At 42.0% G+C, this 18,941-nt stretch overlaps 1 protein-coding gene across 11 annotated transcripts in view; it reads right to left on the minus strand.

Annotated features, from left to right (window-relative positions):
* dab2ipb (DAB2 interacting protein b) overlaps positions 1-18,941 on the minus strand; it is an 87,130-nt gene that overhangs the window by 19,914 nt on the left and 48,275 nt on the right. For 9 of the 11 annotated variants that reach the window (XM_028418630.1, XM_028418632.1, XM_028418627.1 and 6 more), the window contains exons 4-6: positions 4,432-4,585; positions 3,463-3,561; positions 2,013-2,567 (exon numbers count right to left, since the gene is read on the minus strand). In XM_028418630.1, coding sequence (XP_028274431.1) covers positions 2,013-2,567; positions 3,463-3,561; positions 4,432-4,585 — 808 coding nt within the window. Of the gene's footprint in view, positions 1-2,012; positions 2,568-3,462; positions 3,562-4,431; positions 4,586-12,725; positions 12,898-18,314; positions 18,799-18,941 lie in introns of those variants that run through there. The other 2 variants (XM_028418635.1, XM_028418634.1) reach the window with 2 other exon arrangements.

Raw genomic sequence — 18,941 nt, forward strand, 5'->3', positions numbered from 1 at the left:
ATTGCTCATTTCTCTTGGCCACCATCTGAATTTTAAAGTGCCTAAACTATGAACCACCACTGTCACTTTCCAGGTGACGACTGCCTGGACTATGCACCGATGTGTGAGTACTATGTTCTGTGAATCCGCGCAGGGTGTGCCCATGCCCACCGCTGCATCCAGACATCAATACGGCATCAGTAATGGCATCTCTCCAGAGAGCGTTGGCCTTGGGATGCAATGAAGCATGAAACAGAGATGAACGAAGACAAAGACGGCAAAGTGGAGACAGAGAACAAGAGAGGAAAGGAGCGAGTGTGCAACAGAGCAGAATATGTGGGGTGTAATTATTTGGCGATGGGTGATAAAATGACACGGGAAGAAACAGAAGTCTAGAAGTGTTGCATACTAATGACTGTCGCAACCTGCAATCTGCATTCTTTAACAGCAGCAATTAGAAGCAGATTTTTACCTGAACACGGCAGCAAACACAACTTCAGAACAAGAGAGAGACATTCACCTCAAATTCACCCCCGCTGGGTATCCTACAGGGTGCTCCTTGAGTGTGTCTAATTGTCTAATGCTACTGCAATGCATAGTGTCCTTTTTAGCTACACTATTGAAAGAGTGGTGACAGAATTAGATGCTAAGTCATGGATTTGATTTGAGCCTAGTCTTAACAATAATGACAAGGGAAGTAAATGACCAAAGGCTCATTTGCAGAAAAACAATAAAACCAGGCTTGAGGGATTTTCCAGAGTTCATCTTTGCACACGTAAATTGTGGCTAAAGTCCTAAATATAACTCACCAGTTTTCAAAAGACTGCACGCAGATTGGCAGTACATGAAAAAGAACATTGTTGAATAGTAAAACAGCAAATCTTACTACAGAAACATCAGAATGAAAAGCATCTGTGCAGCAGCAGCATTGTATATCCAAATTAGGATAACTAGTTTGGTGGTGCTGGTGTGTGTTTTTTGGCATAACAAGACTGCTCTATCCATTAAGGCTAAAGGAACACACATGGAGTGTGTGTGTTTTGCTTGAAATGCCACTTTTCGCAGTATCTATCACAACTCCACTATGTAAGGCTGACCGGGAGGCAAGCAAGAAGTTAAAGTTTTAGTGCTTTGCACAGGAGATGGGGATTAATTGAAAGTAATTAAGAATGTAACTATCTCTACAGGGACCAGCAGAGGCCTTCAACCCCCATCAATCAGCAGTTATCAGTGTCGAACCTGTAACAGCAGACTGGCGGTACAGTGCGGATAGACATCACTTCTTAAGCACTAATCATTCATCATCCCGCTGAGCGTGATGAAGTCAAATAAAGTTTCAAATCTCTGCTGATGAGATACTGTCAAGAAAGCTGAACTGTCTCTGGAAACTGATGAGGCAGAGAAGATGGAATTGATGCTGCAGTGATGAAAGTAGACTGATGTAATACAGCAGACACAGAGTAATTATTAGACATTAAAACACCGCAAGATGTCTATTTTCAAAATTTAAATAAAACTTTTGTTCCTTAGAAGTACCCTGGATTGACTTAAATCCACTTTTCTTAACTGCTTCACCCTCTTAGCTCATACTATGATGTTTCAATACCCAACAGACAAATGTGAAATGCAGCTCTTTTGGATGGATGGAAGGTTATTTGAGCCCAACACCCTGCTGTCATAGGAGGCTTAGCTACTACTGTGTTCAACTAATCTCCCTGTGCTTGCAGCGCTACAGACAGCGGTGGATATATTGTGCTCAGTCCTGCATCGGTATGCCGTGAAGCACTGCAGGGGATACATGTAGGGGATTAGCTTGAATTAAAATTGTAATACAGGCTGGTGCAGCAAGAGGAAATCACCTGTCTGTCTGGTCTTTGTCTGCTTCTTGTTACGGCGGTGGGAGGTCAATAGTTCACAACATGAGCAGGCAGAGGAGGAATAGTTAACCTCTGCGAGCTTTTATAATGTCTTGTCTGCGCCACATAGCAAAAAAAATGAAAAAAATGAAAATACATTCTAGTGTAGCTACTTACCTTGGCCTTGCCAGTGCTCTGAAGAATGTGGACCAGCGCACACGCCATCTCCTCTTTGTTCTTGACGCTAATCCCAGGCTCCAGCACCGAGCACAGCAGCATGTAGTTATTGGTGGTGTACTCTGCAAACTCTTTATACATCTCCATGGGTAGGATGTTCATACTCTGATAGCGTGCCTTGATCCTAATCATCGGCCCCGATGTTTTGCCCTTTGGGGGGTTAGGAGTGCTGACTGGGTACCACTTCTCCACAAACTGTCGTCCGGTGACAGCCGCGACAGGGATGTTGACAAGTCCAATGTAATTGTTTTTGTCTTTCTTTTTCTTCTTGTCAGTGTCTTTGTAGAGGTGGGCTGTGATGCACTTGACAGCAGGCAGGTTACTGAACTCAAAGTGCTCTCCCCAGAAGACATTGTCAGTCTTAAGCTTACAGGTGGTTCGGGCGTAAAGTGAATCATCAAGACAGAGCTCACAGAAGTATTTTTTTTTGGCCGGCAGGTCCTTGGCTTCTATGATCCACAGCCTCAGCATGTTCTCCACCCGGTGACTGTTGTCCTGGAGACACAGAGGATGTTAGTAAGTGTTTAGTTAAGTCACTGGCCTAGCAAAACACTTGAAGAAAAAATATACTTTCAGAGAAGGCTGGCTGGTTGTTCTGGAGTTGAAGGACTTGCACCAGATAAAAACACATTTTTAAACATAGCATAGAGCTCATTTAAAACCATTTTTCTCTGTAAATTCCTGCACTAAGAAATTTCATATTATCCTGTCCCATTTTTCTTCTACATTGACTTGGCCAAGAGCACGGCCCAATGTTCACACTGCCTCAGAAAAATGAAAAGAAGAGCTAATAATTATATTATTAAAAAGAAATACCCAACGCTTTTATTCTCACAAGGATGCCTTTGGATGTGTGAAGTACTGCTTGTGATGCTTATAAAAAGCTCTGAAATATCTGGATGCTTTTCATACTGCAGATTAAATCCAAAAAGAAAAAGCTTATGGTGAACGTTGCCCCCCCCTTCCAGACATCTAATTAGTGAGTAATTTGCTAAATAATGATAGACGAAGGAGTGTATCTGCTGTGCGAGTAGGACTATTTTCTTGGCATGAAATGTTTGTCACATCTCCCATGCCACAGCTGTGTTTGTCAAGATTACAGATGGTATTGATGCACAAAAGAGAAAAGCACTTTGCCGCTCCTCTATGCGATCTCTGTGTCCTCTGCTCTTGTGGTGTGCCGTGTGAGAGGAGCACAGCTTGATGTAAACACATCAGACTGTTGCTGCTGTATGAATTTCAGCACAATGTCAACACCACATATAGCTCTCTGTCTTTATCAGTGTTGCAAAGTGTGGTCCTGAATTGAGACACTTGTGTATGAACTCATTTGTGTTTGATTACTTCACACTTGTCTCTTGTCCCACCTACTGTGTATTTACATACTTACCTTGTTTGGTTGCACTGCTCTCCTCAGGTTCTCCATCCATTTGTCTCTCTCGGCTGATGAACGGCAGGAAAAGCATTTGCTTCCTGTGGAGGTAGTGACCTACCGCGTCGACACAGAGAGAAAAAAAACAAATGCTTTCATGATCAAAACCTTGTGCATAACAATAAGTGGAGCAGAGGTTCTACTAAACTTAGTTCATAAATATACCACTTTGTCTTTGATGGCAAAAGGAGCTTATGAACACACACGCAATATGTGGAGACTGAGTGTTGTTAATGAACAGAGAAGGATGACTGGCAGCCTGGATCAATTTAAAACGCACAGTGGGATTGAGAGAAAACAGAGCGCAAGATACTGCCTAACAATAGAGTGATGTAATGAGCCGGATAATAAAGATTAGCAGAGATTTCTTGTGTCTTTAGTCGGCATCATAAGATATATTTTCTCTCTCCCTGTAGCTCACTAGCTAACACTACACCTGCATATTTGTGCACACATGTGAGTCCTGGTAATTAAAGGCATCATTTTGCATAATTTGTTAATTACTCCAGTAACATCCAGCAATTAATCAAATTGTTCACAACACTCCTATTTATGTTCTATATGCAGCAGGAGTCGATCATTGTCACTGTCATCATCTTAACATTTAACTTTAATGATGAACACCTAATGAAGAAATGGACTTACAACAGGTCTCAAAGAAATGTGTCACTCTGGTACTAGCAAAGTCTGTAACTCTCTAGGCAATGTAATTGCCTTAAAATGGCGTGTTGTTGCGAATGACGACATAATACAGTGTCATGACTTTACAAAACTAAAACAATAAATTAAACCTGTTTTTCTTTGGATTGTGTGTCATGCACGCAAAAGAACTGCAGAGAAATAATTCAGAAGTTGTTGTAATGAGTCCACAGTGTGTCCAATTTTAGATGTGTGGTTGTGTGTGGGAATGCACATTTGCTGCCTCACCTCGAAGCAGTAGTCCTGCCCGAGGATGCTGCTGTGAACGGGCTTGATTATGACCTCGTCCTCCATACTTAGGTCCAGGGCTTCCACAGCGCTACTGGGACTGAGCAGTGACTCATGGGAGCGAGACTCCTTCAGCCTTGGCATCAGATGAGATCTAAGAGTGGAGAAAGAGAAAGAACTGAGTAATGCTGCAGAATACGTAAAGAGGCAGAGAGGGAATGAGAGAGAGCATATGCATCCTATGTAGTAGCAAGAATTCATGGTGAGCGTGAAGGAAGAGAGTGTGAAGATAACGAAAACGGAGGCCTCAAAGTCAGCGAGCTCTCCGCAAGACGGGCTTACACACGCCGGTACATCAACACATGTTCACTTCTGAGCTCACTTGCTAATGAATGCTATGTGACTTCTCATTTACAACTTGAAAGAGTTAATGAATAAAAAGTGGCACTGTGCCGCCAACAGATGCAATAGAACCAATTGATTGGTCAGATTTAGACAATTTTCGTGATGTGATAATGCTCCACTTACTAGCTGGCACGCAACACAAACATTATTGTTTGCGTCAATCAAAAAGCGTTCAATATTCTGACAAAGACAGCCTGGACATTTTTTTAGCCAAAAATAAAGAGCTTTCCACTATTTGCTCTGTTTCATGTTGTCCTACTTTCTGTTTTCAAAAGACTTAGGGCAACAGTGACAATGGAACAGCCAATGTGTCTCTATATTCAGCTGGTCAGACTTGGCTTTTCTAACACTGTACAGTCCTGAGGTATTTTCTCAAATGTAGTCGAAAATAGAGCACTTGATGCTCATATGTTTCCATTAATATGACCCCAGCTACAGCCAGCCTCACAGTGATAAGAGGATGAAAAGCTAAATATGCTTGTGGGGGTTGTAAGCGGCAACAGCTACACAGCACATAACATTAGCCCCTGACACTACAACACAGACAGAAAGATAAAGACAAAGGGTCAATTGCTAGTGTAATAATTCAGAACATTCTTTTAATAGTGCTCTCTATGGACAGCTTACATGCTAATCCCATGTATGTGTATAAGTGTGTGTGTGTGTGTATGTGTGTGTGTGCGTGTACTGTACATCTTCTCTGTGGACTGGAAGAAGAGCATTCCAGGAAAAATGCATCTGCCGTAATGACGGATTAGCGATCACATGAAGCCTCTTTGTACAGCAGGCCGGCTTTGTTTCCAAGTCCACTGTCAAATATCAAGCGGATAATGATCTGGGCATGCTCTTTTCTTCTAACAGTGGGCAATACTATGTTCTAGAGTGGAAAACAACATGTGCAAAAAGAGAAAAACCTCAAGGATGGCTCTGAATATGAAAATGCTGTTTTAGGAGACAATTCCAAAGCACAGCTGCACCTCTGCTTTGTGATTGGCTGACTGGGTACCGGGCAGAACAGAAAGTAAGTCAAGTAAGAGGAACGGAGAGGAAACAGGGATTTTTTTTTTTTTAGGTGGGATGTGCAAACAGGAAGGGCTGGGAACTCTGAAGGGAAACAATCTGTCAAAGCTTCACACACTGCCAAACATTTTAATTACACATTTCTCATATTCAAGCAGGAAATTTGAAAGTATTTTTCTAGTGAAAATGGTCTCGAACATATATCTTCACAGACAAATAAAACTACTTAAAGGAATAAATTGTATTCCTGCATATTTTCCTTTATTCCTCATAACATATCGTATTAAAAGAGCATTAGTGTCTGTGAAAATGGTGGGAGATGAAACTGATAAATAATGACACTGCCTGTCATCCGTATGGCATTGTATTAAACTGTACTGCAATGTGTAATTTATAGCCTATTGTAGCCCACTTTGTGATAATAACAAGGGAATGTGAATCCTGTTCATAACTTCTGTATCAGTCAGTCTAACACAATGTTCAAGGTAACCCTGGTAAAAATGACAACCAGCATTACAAGCAGGGCCTGATTTCTCTACCTCCATGATTCCCTTCCCCCAGCATCCATTCTCAGCTAACGTCCTTCTATGTCCTTGACAATCCACCGATCCACTCGTAAGCTGTGTTTCTCTTATTCACTGTTTACCTGATGTTAGGGGGGGGTGCAGTTTATGTTAGGAGAATTCTTTCAGTTCGCCTGCTACATGTCTTTTTACCTTGCTCTTTACTCATTTGCGTTGTGCTGTTTATCGCAGTCTCACTGTGTTTATCTGCCTTTTCTTTTCTTGGCCACCAGTCAGTCTGTGCTGTTTCTGGGCCTCATGCAGTCTATCTAAATATTTCAAATGTTATGCAGGTGATACACAAGGATCTGGTTCTTCACTGGCTCCTACACACTGACTATGTATGCACAGCAAAAGGTCACAAAGCCATTCGTATCAGCAATACAGGGAAGCTGCAACAGTAGTAGTATAGTAATATTTGCCAGACACATATCACTAATCTACTCAGTGGGTCAATATCAACGGGTTACTACAGCTGTGGCTAATTGGATAGCTAAAACTGCTGTTGAATTAATACAGTAAAAGAAGAACGCTGAATGTCCATCAGAAGATACTTCTTATAATCATGTCTTAAGAGGACTCATTGTGCCATGACTGCACATCACTTAATCTGTAGATATTTGCCACCTTCTATAGGAGTGGAGGCATACAATTACAAAGCAGCATGACACAATTTTCTTCATCACAGAAGTCACAAAAGCAGGCACCACATGTGTCTTTTCTTTGTCAATATGCCAACCTTTCTACGGTACAAAGTGTAAAATGAAATTTAACTTGTGAAAATATCCAAACACCTAACCTGCTGGGAATGTAGATGTACCTCTGCTGTTTAGGAATTTATGTCGCTGCATAGCAAATACTATCAGCACAGTGAAGAACTAGAAGACTGGGCTCTGCTGAGGTTCAATAGAAACTCAGTTAAGAATAAGTACTAGAGAGAGTAATGGATTCTGGGCTGCATCCAGTGCACTTTGTCTCCGCATCCTGTAAAGAGTTCATCTGATAGTCTGTCTGGGATCTGATATAGTCTCAAAACATCAGGGCCATACAGGAGTCAGAGCACTCAGACTTTTAACACGCTGACTTGCTGGCTAGCTGACTGCACGACATGGCACTATGTACTGATAGGCCAAAATAGGATAACTTAATTTAGTGCAACTCAGATTTCACAGTCTATGTCATGCTTAACATCCCAGCACGTTACAGTGCATGTGAAGTGCTGTTCATCTTCACAGATGAAATAATACCCTCTTTGTGTTGTTCTGAACAAACAAGCAGCCTAAAGCTAAATCTTCTGACATAGCCTAAAACAACAAATCCCTCCAGTAGTTGATGCTTGAGTTAAGATGTTAAGCCTTCTTGCTAGAAGTGTTTGCCCTGCATGCTACCATGCCCAGTGTTTACACAGCGTTTTGCTGTGCCATTAGTCCAGCATTTACAACAATCAATATGCTCTCCACTTGCAGACTGGCACAGCAATTACTTGTTAATAATGCTCTTTTCCAAACAAACACATGAGCACCAGTAGGCATGCATATCAAATAAGTAGAGCCAGGGGAAGCTATGCAGGAGGACATTTAGGTATACCTACAATCTCCATTACAATCCATTAGTTTATTTTAGGTTGCTTTGGATACAAGCGTCCATTAAAATGTATTCTGTAATGTAAAACTACTGAAAACATAATGTCAAAAAATGACAGAGCACATTGAGGCATTTAACGTTTTGAAGTATAGCATTTCGTACAGTCTTTGGAGCTCACTGTGCATGTCCATTGGGCATACTTTCATCTGCCACTCAAAGCAGTGGCTCTCTTACCGTAGCTATGCATGTATTAAAGCCTTAATACAATTGAAATGAGTGGGTTTTGTAAATATTGTTTTTTTATACCAAGTCACAAACATGTTTTTAGTCTCTTAGTTGCTTATTTTTTATTATATATAAAATTGCTATGAATCACTTTTTCTTTAGTTTGTACCCATTATAAAAGCACAACATCCCTCATTCACATCACATCTTCAATAATTTCACAAGCACAAAAACACCTTTGTTAAATCTCACTGAAATAAATGCTGTCTAATGCAGTCCATATAAAAAAATTTGGTCAGAACTGCAGGAGTCTTGTAATACTGTATTTAAGGCAAGGTCACAATATGCTACATTTCCATCTTATTCAGGCCTGCAGCTCTCTCCTAACAGCTGGCTCAAACCAAAATGCTTCAGCCTGAGCTAGCAATACCAACCACTCTGCAAGCACCTGGGCCCCAACACAACATCAAAGAGGAAAAACATCACAGTTACAGAAAAACATGTACGCGCGCACACACAGGCGCAGTAATTGTTCGGGCTTGATTATGAAACACATGCACTGCAGAGACAGGCAGGACAAACAAGCCATTATTCATGCATCAAGCCTCACACAATGAAGTGTCCATTATTCCTACTGCTTTGGCGCTGACTCGGGGGAAAGGACCACAGGCTGTGATGAAACAACTAAGTGTCTATCAAACTGACTGCAGACTACTCTGTCATGGGCCTGATCGCTCATTTGATCCAACCAGATGTGGTTAATCTTTCTGGGGCAGGAAGTTAAAATCTCAGTGCAGACAGTGTCAACATGTTTTGATTTGTGATTTGTGATTTGTGTCTCTGTTTCACATTTGGAATGGCATTTGTGTTTTGGTGAAACCCATGAAAATGTATGTTTTTGTGCATCAACCTGCCATCTGTCGACTGTCATGTGGACCAGAGTGAACAGTTGGGTGATGGGTAGCAGGAGAATATACAACAAAGCAAACGTCTGGCCCATTGCAAGAGTCAGAAAGAATAGCAGTCAAGGGTTGGCAGGGGAAACAGACAGAGGGGATCCTGTCAAATGTTGGTGGTGCAGAACGGTGGATGTGAGAGCTGAGCCACTGATGTGTGGCTGCAGACCTGGGAGACCACACCAATCAAAGAAGCCAGGATATTCAGAGAAAACCTCAGGTTCACGGCAGAAAATGAATGATCTCCTGAGATGAAGACAAAGGTTGAGGTTGTGACTGAAATGAGCTGGAGATGCTGCAGCAAATGTGACAGACCACTAACCATTGCCTCTGCCAAATAACCCTTGGAGGGACATTTCCACATGCCCTATCTAGACTGACACTGTGCTTAGCCAAGCATGACCGTAGAGAGCCCTGATTGGCTGTGCTGCACGGCCATAAAAGCAAGAACAATGACAGCAAACGCGTAAAAATGTAAGTTAAAACGGATGGACAACATAGAAGTTAGTGCCTAGCCAGTGCATTAGTGCTTTGCAGCACCTGTGGTTGTTAGCGGCATCAAGCACTTTAGGCTTTTACACTGCCAGTGGTCTAATGCAGACAAGACAAAAGAGAGATTACACTGGGAAGAGGGAAAAGAGAGACACAGCCCCGGGCATTGCTGTGCCAAACAAGGGGGAATAAAACACTGAAACTATGGTGTGACCACTTTTGTAGGGGAAATAATAACTGGTTCCAGCTATACATGGAAGCACATAGCTCAAAGTATAGAAGGAATAGCTCTGCACAAAGAAGGTCTTTCATTTACAGAGAGGAAGGAAGCTTTTAAAGGCAAGAATGACACACATGCAAACACACGCACACACCCCTCCGAAGCAAAAAAAAAAAGACACAAATGCACACAGGAAAGGATCTTAAATGATCAGGCCCCTTTTTAGGAGTCTATTGGGATGCCTGACTCAGAGTACTGGTACATGGTGGGAAAGGCTAGAGAGTAACTGTTGGGAGAGCTAAGCCAGGCAGTCTACACATAATACACATACACACATGTGCCCAGCTTGATTACAGTAAGAGTGCAGCCAGCCTCCTGCTAGGCTGGGAGGTAATTCAGTGTAACATCTGCTAGGACACTCACTGCAGGAGACCGATACGGAGCACTGGAGAGCAGCTCTGGTTTGAGACGACTGGGGTTTGGCTCTGAGCTTGTGTGCTGAATGAAAGAGAACAGAACAGCTGGCTGCTTATACAATGACTGGACACAGAAGATCAAACCGGCAGCTGCTAAACACACCAAGCCAATTTTACCTGCAATGATCTGTTGTAGTTTTTATTTAAATGTGCCAAGCTATGAAGGATATGTGTTAAATACTTCTTACTCATATTACGGTATTTCTCTTCCCAGCTGAAGTTTAAGCAGGTTAAATGGACCTCAGAGAGCAGCATGTAGCTACTCTAGTAAAAAAATGGTTTGTCATACTGAATGGAATGTCTATGTGTGGGTGTTCGGTCCAAAACCCTATTCACAGTAATTACATCAGCAGTGAGGCGATCCAAGTGGGGCAGCCAAAACATTACAATGGCATAGGTGACTAATGAGGTCAGAGGTCACACTAATTAGCGGTTCCTTGAGGTCAGAGGTGAAAGGGCAAAAGTCACACTAATGATCAGCACTCATTATAATTTCTATGTTGATCCACAATGGATTTCAATTGACAGGAAGAGTGATGATGATTCATCATGATTAGCAGCATATACATATGTATAGTATAAAAACATGTGCTTGCCATGCACTTCACAGATTTAGAGTCAGGTCAATCCATTTTTTTTACATACTCTTAAGTTATCACAATAATGTTTATGCATTTTTACAGCTATTTTATTTAACTATAACCTCAACAATAGTGCATCTCTGAATGAATCATGCCTGTTTTGCTGAAGTGTGTGTTGATGGCTTGGTTCCTGTAAGGTATACATAATTAGTTTAAAAACAAGCTAAGTGCCATCAAATAACCTTGTCAGATGAGGGCTGATTCATTATTTTTAAATCCAATATATCAGCATTCACAATAAAATAAACATCTTTTATCTTCTGCCTTTGCAATGTAAAGCAGCTATGACTGCCATTTCTGCTTGGGGCTCATTAATTGTCTACTGAAATACCACTGCAGAGGGGAGGGAAGAGCAGGGTATGGGTAAGGCAAAGATAATGTACGGTAGTTATCACACAGTGAGATGGGGTGTAGTGAAGATTCCGGCCTAATTGGACCGATGTCTGTCCAATTAACTGACTTATCATCTGGCTGCTGGCCATCCACTAATTCTTGCTGTTAAACTCTGAAAGGCTGGGAGGTGTCAACAGTCTGAAAAATGCAGGCCTTAAATATCAAAGTCTAATTTTACAAAGATGGCATGTTAAACATATTGTCCCACATTGAGTGTATTCCACCTTTTCCATATTGATTTGTTATTTAATACCATTAACTCAGGAAATGTCAGTACTCCTTAACCAGAAACCACCACAGTGACAATAATAGACTATAGACTGATATGTGATTGTTATACAGTCACATATCAGTGGGCATGTCTCAACCATGACCATGAGGCTGAGAATACTTAAGGCACGCCAAGGTCATGAAAATGGTGTGTGCATCTGTGCTGGTCATGCTAATGTGTCTGCCGTATGTGTACAAGCTTACTGTATAATCATGCTTAGCACATACACCAAACTGCACATCAGAACTTCTATTATTTTAACCCAAATTGAGAAAAAAACAAATACAAAAAAACATAAATTAGTTACAAGCGGAAACATTTTTCTTGAAGTCTTGCATAACTGGTAACTGCTTAGGGAACTGATAACGTGCAAAGGAGTAGAGGAGATGAGGAAGTGTGTTTTGCGCTTCTTGACCTGAATATTCAAACACCCCCTTGGCATTGGACAAAGAAGCAGGCGAGTGCTCAAGTTCACAAGGAGAAAAAAAGAGGGCAGAGACTTTCTTCCCACACAACATGGGCAAAAAAATTAGATGGCAAAAACACTAAGTAGCCCCTGATCTCCGGAGACACAACTTATCCCACTGTTTCAGCGTTCATAGCTGCATTTTTTAAATAACAAGGTTATATATAAGGTAGCTTTAGCACATAATTGGCTCTAAATTGTAGCATATGCTGTCAATGCTGAGTTCCTATTTGCACTCCAAAGCCAACATTTGCCTCTGGCACTGAATAGTTTTAGACTTGAAGTTAGTTTTATCTTCAAGTCTTAACATGTCTGTGTTTTTTTTTCTTCACAACTATTTAGCTGTGCCAGACTTTTCCTCTTGAACTGCCTCAACACTTCTTTACATTCATAAATCATTACAAAAACAGCATCAATGCAGCAAAAACTAGTTAGCTCTACCCACAATGTACAGTCCCGAGTAAAACTTGGGTGGATGCAGGAACAGAGGTTTCCATAAACCACAGCGTGCAGCTGTGCTGCAACCATCTGTGGCGAACGAGCTCACACATGAATAAAGTATTAAAACAAAGTCACACTTACGATCTACTGAATATGTGAAACATGGTCCAGCAGAGCCTCTCCTAGCTCGATCCCCGAAACACACGACCTCACTTTAGGTTGCATTCCTCACCAGCGGCTGGTCTCAGTGTTTTTCGGACTATTTTTGAGTCTCTGGGAACGTGGCTGAAGCCTCTGCCCTCTGAATTACACCACACCGCTCCCTAAGGATGTCTGTTGCTACTAACACACCCCTCTCCACATCCCATTTAAAAAAACAGTGCAGTTATTTAGGCCAAGCCTCCTCTGTTGAAGTAAAGCACAAACTACTATCATGAATTGCTGGATTTCTATAATGCAAAGCTAATAAATCATCAGGCAGATTATATTCTATAATAATCTAATGCTCAGGCATAGATATTATTGTACATTATGGTAGTTTCCTTAGTATTATATCAGTATGATTACATAGCTATGTTTTTGTATAAATTGGGACTTTGCTGACTCCAAGAGAGAAGAAACGATATTAACAAAAAAAAACAGTGTGAAAGAAGAAAGGGGAGCTATAAAAAAAAATTAATCTGTCTTTCTAGCTAAAGTCAGTCCCTATGATACAAGGTTTCTGTGCCATCATCAGATCTGTCTCCACTGCTTTTTCTCACACTGACATACACCCTGAATTGGCAGCCAGGAAGTCACCACCCCCCCCCCCCCAATCTCCCTCCCTTTTTTCCCTGTGGCATAAAACAATGGCTCAGCCTTCAGCAGCATGCTCTGTGGGAAAATGTTAGGTCCTTGGCTGAAAATAAGGACTCAAGCAAAAGGGAGACAAATAAGGGAGGGAGACAAAAAAATAGAAAAGAAGCCAAGAGAAAGAAGAAGCTGAAAATTAGGCCTGCTAGGTTTAGAAAGGTGACCCGCTGCCAGATGTATCGTGTGGCTGGCAAAGAACGACTGATGTCACAGTTCAGACATGCTGTCAAGAGATACTTCACTTCAACTTGATGTTAGAGCTCCAAAAAAAGACAAAGCCCGAGAAATGCCAGCCACTTCTCTTGAAATAATTACATGGAAACAGGTCTACTCTGAGAGAGACTAGCTTAAATGAGTTAATGCTCCCTGAATGACAGGAAAATATTATAACTCAATCATTAAGCAGTCTGCAGACATTACATGGAAGCCATTATATAAAAGGACCCAAGTAGAATTCTACAGCAGCTGGAAGCAACAGAACTCTTTGTGAACTGTGCAGCCGAAAGGCCTTTGCACCCCATTATATGTGGACCGGTTTCCAGCTCCCAAACAATTTAAGCATTATTTGGAAGGTGAAACTAGGGGAGGTTTAATGTACTTGTTCCCCCCGATGCAAAGAATTGCAAAGAGTTGCTTGCTCTTATCTAGAGTAAACAGACTTGCATGGCTCAACATTTTGGAGAATGGCTGGGTAAAGGTTAACTACAAAGCCAAGGCAAAGCTTGGAGACTAAACACTTGGGGGGGATTTCCTCATTCCTCTGGTCTGGGCCATGATAATATCATACCTCATAGGGTTGTTTGGAGTGTGACAGCACCCAAATATAATGTGGGACAGGGCAAGGATTTTGTATCTATTGAAACTTGTTTGTAATCACTGTAGCAGGAGAAGAATGCAGAACACTGAGGTCTTAAATCTCAGTGGGAAAAGCACATTCTGAACAATGGCACTCTGTACTCGGGGGGGGGGGGGGTCATGTGGCTATACAACTTTTACATCCTATGTGCATTAGCATGGACACACAAACAGTGTGTAGTAGCAGAACATGTAGTTGTATTGCATGTGATATTGTGAGAAGGAATCCAAGTCAAATCGTGCCAGCGAATGTGTGGGTGGGTAGGTGTGAGGTCGTAAGCCAAGTGTACAGAAGCAGCAGCAGCAGCAGGACTGGGCCCCGTGTGAAGGTAGGAGAGACAGGGCTAACTGCCTGTCTGTAGGCAGCCCCTAAGAGGCCTCGCCTCTGAGATGTTACTCCCCTGCTAACCACTAACCTGTTTAGGAGAGCACCACCTGCACACACAAAGGTAAAGACAGGGAGGGAGGAATGAAGAGAGAAAAAAAAAAAAACAGTGGATACAGTACATTCCAGGCAGGCTTCCACAAGTCGGCAGAGAGGTGGGCGGTGGTGGATGGAGTAAGCATGTTCGACAGAGTTGTTAAAAGGATGGGGAAGGACATTACACACACGATGCTATACCATTTCAATTGAGATAACTACCCTGCTAATGTCTGTGGTTGTATTAGAACACTGTGGGGAATGTTGCAAATCAACTTGCAGGATTGCTTTACTGCAACATTAGCAAATCATGTAGTTAAAGGATAACTACAATCAACAGGTCAACATGACAAGTTGTTGGCTAATTATCTTAATATTTTCTTAAACTTTCCTGTCTGTAGCATTAAATATATACATAAAGGACAAATCAATTGCCAGTAAACCCCAAAATGGCAAATATTTGGCAAATATTCAGCATATTAGAAAAGAAAATTGTCTAAAAGCCTCTGTCCCATGTTGGACCTTTGGCACACATAAACACATAAACACAGTCATTACTTATTAGAAGATTTTATCTTTACAGTCCACCGCCCTATTCCAGAGTCAACAACAGCTAATGACGGCGCACACTATCCACTCCCTAGCCTCAATGTGTGTGGTGAGTGTGTGTAAATTGCGAGCCATTGTAATGTCAGTATCCAACAGCAGTCAGAGAAGAGCGCAATCAATGAGATTTGGTGCTGCTGCACAGTCAGTCAATAGTGGCTAAAGTGTTGTTAAAAGATCAACGTAATGAAAAGACAGGAACAGGAGGAGAAGTGAGCGAGCATTAGAAAGCCCTCCCTTCGTTCTGTCATTCTTTCCTCCACAGCCAGCCCTCCATTTTCATTTTTGTAAAGCAGCTTACAGGCACACAAATAGAACAGACATAAGGCAGTAGCAGCAGCAGCAGCTGAGCAGCGTGTTTGTATGGGTAAAAGAAGCACATAAAGTCAGAGATAAAGAGTATGAGAGTGGAAGGACAGAAAGGGACCTGCAGGATGGATGCTTTGAGAGCCCTCCCCCCTCCTGTTGTTCCTATTGACTCTGCACTACAGCCTTCAGGGCAAGAGAGAGCAAATGAGTGATTCAATTATTGACAACGCACAGTGCTGCTTCATCACGAGCATATGTTCCTCTTTCATCCTCTCCCAGGCAGGGATGAAGAGATCCAGAATAATGCTTCCACGCTGTCAACCATCTTTCATTCACAGATTGAGGCCGATATTCAAACCTCCAGTTTGCCGATGTGTATCATGAATTTCAAAGCATTAAATTTATTTTATACAAGCCGTTTTAGAGTTAGACATTCTCGTGTATGGGATGACTTTCATTTTTTTTATTTGGCATATCCTTGTGTTTGTCTAGCTCCTGTACAATTCAAATGTGCTGATCCAAACTGATCCAAGAACAGGAAGTATACAGAGTACAGATATCTATTTATACAGAGTACATACAGTGGTCCTGAGCAAACACCTGAGCTTGCACTGAGGTTAGTGTTTGTATGCTCATGATTGAATGCTTTTAAGTGTTAAACTGTGGATGCCTCTCTCTGCCTCCCTCTTCCCTCATTTCTACAAAGTCAATGGTCCAAACCTTATGACTCCTCAGTCCAGTGTAGCCCTTGGGAGTGGCATAGTACTGTACATGGCCCTCCCCTCTCTCTCACTTCCCACCCCTCCTCCCCTTCCTCACTTCCTGTACAATATGTCTGATCAAATGCTCTGCTCCACTTCATTGGCTCGCCATAAATCAATGGACACTACAGAGATGATCTGCAGTATAACAGTGCTTACATCAAGACAGTAAATGATGTGTGATGATTGTGTAGCAGAAACATTTGCTCTCCTTTGCTTGTAACATCAAAACTGCTTGATTTCATAACAGTGTTATTCTACATTGCACAAGTTCAGTCCAAGAATAAGAATTAAGAGCAACAATCTGGAAGGTGAATGAACATTGCATAAGAGGTTTAGTCGCCTAGAATTAACTCGTACACAAAATACTGGAGCATAAACAATTGCTCACTGTTGCTTATGTGTTGTCATTTCATACATCTTATTGTCTTCCCTTTTCTCACATTTGCTCTAACCATCGCTCCCTCTGGATCTAAAAAGCTGTGAAACAAGCTTTATTTCTTCCATTCCATGTCTGCTACCTCTGCCCAAAACCAGGAAACATACATGCTCAGCAAATATAGGTAGCATATGTGATGATCAATTTATTATTATGTGCAGATTCATTTGTTCATGCATGCTGGCAGATACAGAACCCAGTGCTTGAACGGTAAATAAGAATCACACTGTACAAACACAGCCTGCCCTACATGCTCATAGCACAATATGCAGAAGAAGTCAAGCTCAGTTTGTTTCTGGAGGGTTCAACAGCAGGCTACAATCAGCGACAACCAGCTGAGCTCCCACTCCGATACGTATCTGTATGCTGCAGTAAACAAGCAGACAAGTCATCAACCATCAAACAACCAGAGAGCTAGCTTTGTGAAAAATATATGTTTGGTTGGAAGATGCTCTCCGGCTGAAGCAATTCTTTCTCCATTATGTGCCCGGTTGGTTTGTGTGCAGTTATAAGACATCCTTGGTGTTCAATCTATTCTTTCATCGACACAAATTAAAACTGAATAACCCAACTGAATGGAATGACTCAATTATGCTCAATGCGTGGCTGCAGACTAATTTCATGAATGTAAGTATTGTGTATTAAGTGTTTTCTGACCATGTGACTCCTGTTGCAACTGTGTATGGCACATTAATGGAACTGAGGATATTTGAACATTTATTTAAATCATCATCATGAAACAAAAAACAAATCTTTGATGGTTGTCATGAAACTTTCTACACAGACCATTTTGTAAGATTATGCCAAATGTGATATTATATTAAAGATAACAGTTACCAAAAAAGACAATATAATGTTTCTATGAAAAAGGAGCTGTTGCTCTGTCAGACTCACAGTCTCAGGCCCCCCCCACACACACTTCGGTTTTTAAACTGTTAATTGTCTCCAACATACAACTCAGACTGAGAATACCAGCCAAAACCAGCAGCTGACCTCAGAATGTGGCCCAGTCATCTGATTTGTGTTAGCTGGGTGCCCTCCGTCACATAGGCCAGCTTTGTGTGATGTTGCTACTCTTTTAGGTTATTGTCAGCACTCACAAACAAACATCTTCGCACAATCATCTCTGCTGTTATGTCACACATACTAAATGCACTACTTTGAATAAAATCCCATTGGGAGGTAAAAGCAATTATATAATAATGACTGAATATCCTGAATGTACGCAGGATGTAGTTGAGTGTCTGTGTGTCCTCAGGAAAGCATCCTCCCTTGCATTGTAACTGGTAGAGAAAAGCAAAGAAGGAAGAGAACAGCACAGCTGGAGTATAAACAGCACAGCAAGGTAGAGGAGCGTAAACAGTGTCAATGAAGCATCCACAGTCCACATTCCTCTTACCGGCCAAACGAATCTCCACTGCACATACCCAAGCAAACTAACACACAAAGGATGACGAGTGACATGTGAAAAGCAGGACAACACTCACCAGGCATTGTTGGAATCTCACAGAACAATCGCAGGCAGAGAGTGAAACCAATGCTGAACAAGAGGGGCGGAAAAAAGAGAGAGGCAGAGATGGATGAGGGCAAAGGCGATTTCACAGCTCCATTTTCCCCCTGCTGCCGATGCAGACTGCTGTTCGCCTCTGCTCCTCCTTACTTGTGGTTCTCTTCCTGCTTCTCTCCCTGACTACGTCTCTCTCTTTCCTCCTGCTGCTGCTTTAAGGCAAGGGGTGGAGAATGAGCGCTACAATGCTCTCCCTCTCTTGCTGCTCCCTCTGCTCCTTTCTTTCTCCCACCCTCTCTTCCTCACCCTGTACAGTGCATGCCCTACTTCCTGTGTTGTCTGAAATGGGACACACTCCCTTCTCTCTTCAGTTTATTCCATTCAATCTAAATGAATGAATTTAATGGCACCCTGACATCTGAATGTGATTTTAGAATGATGAGGATTTGCCCCCTCTTTCTTCTCTGCTGTCCCTCCCCCTCTGAGTAACTCCAGCTAAACCTCTCTCTCTCTTTCACTGTCAGTGATTGACTGCACCTCCCATCTCTGTCTCGCACAGGGAGGAGCCTACGCATGTTGTATGTGGGGGGTGGCACATGTGTGTGTA

The sequence above is a fragment of the Parambassis ranga genome, chromosome 12, assembly GCF_900634625.1.
Source record: "Parambassis ranga chromosome 12, fParRan2.1, whole genome shotgun sequence".
NCBI lineage: Eukaryota > Metazoa > Chordata > Actinopteri > Ambassidae > Parambassis > Parambassis ranga.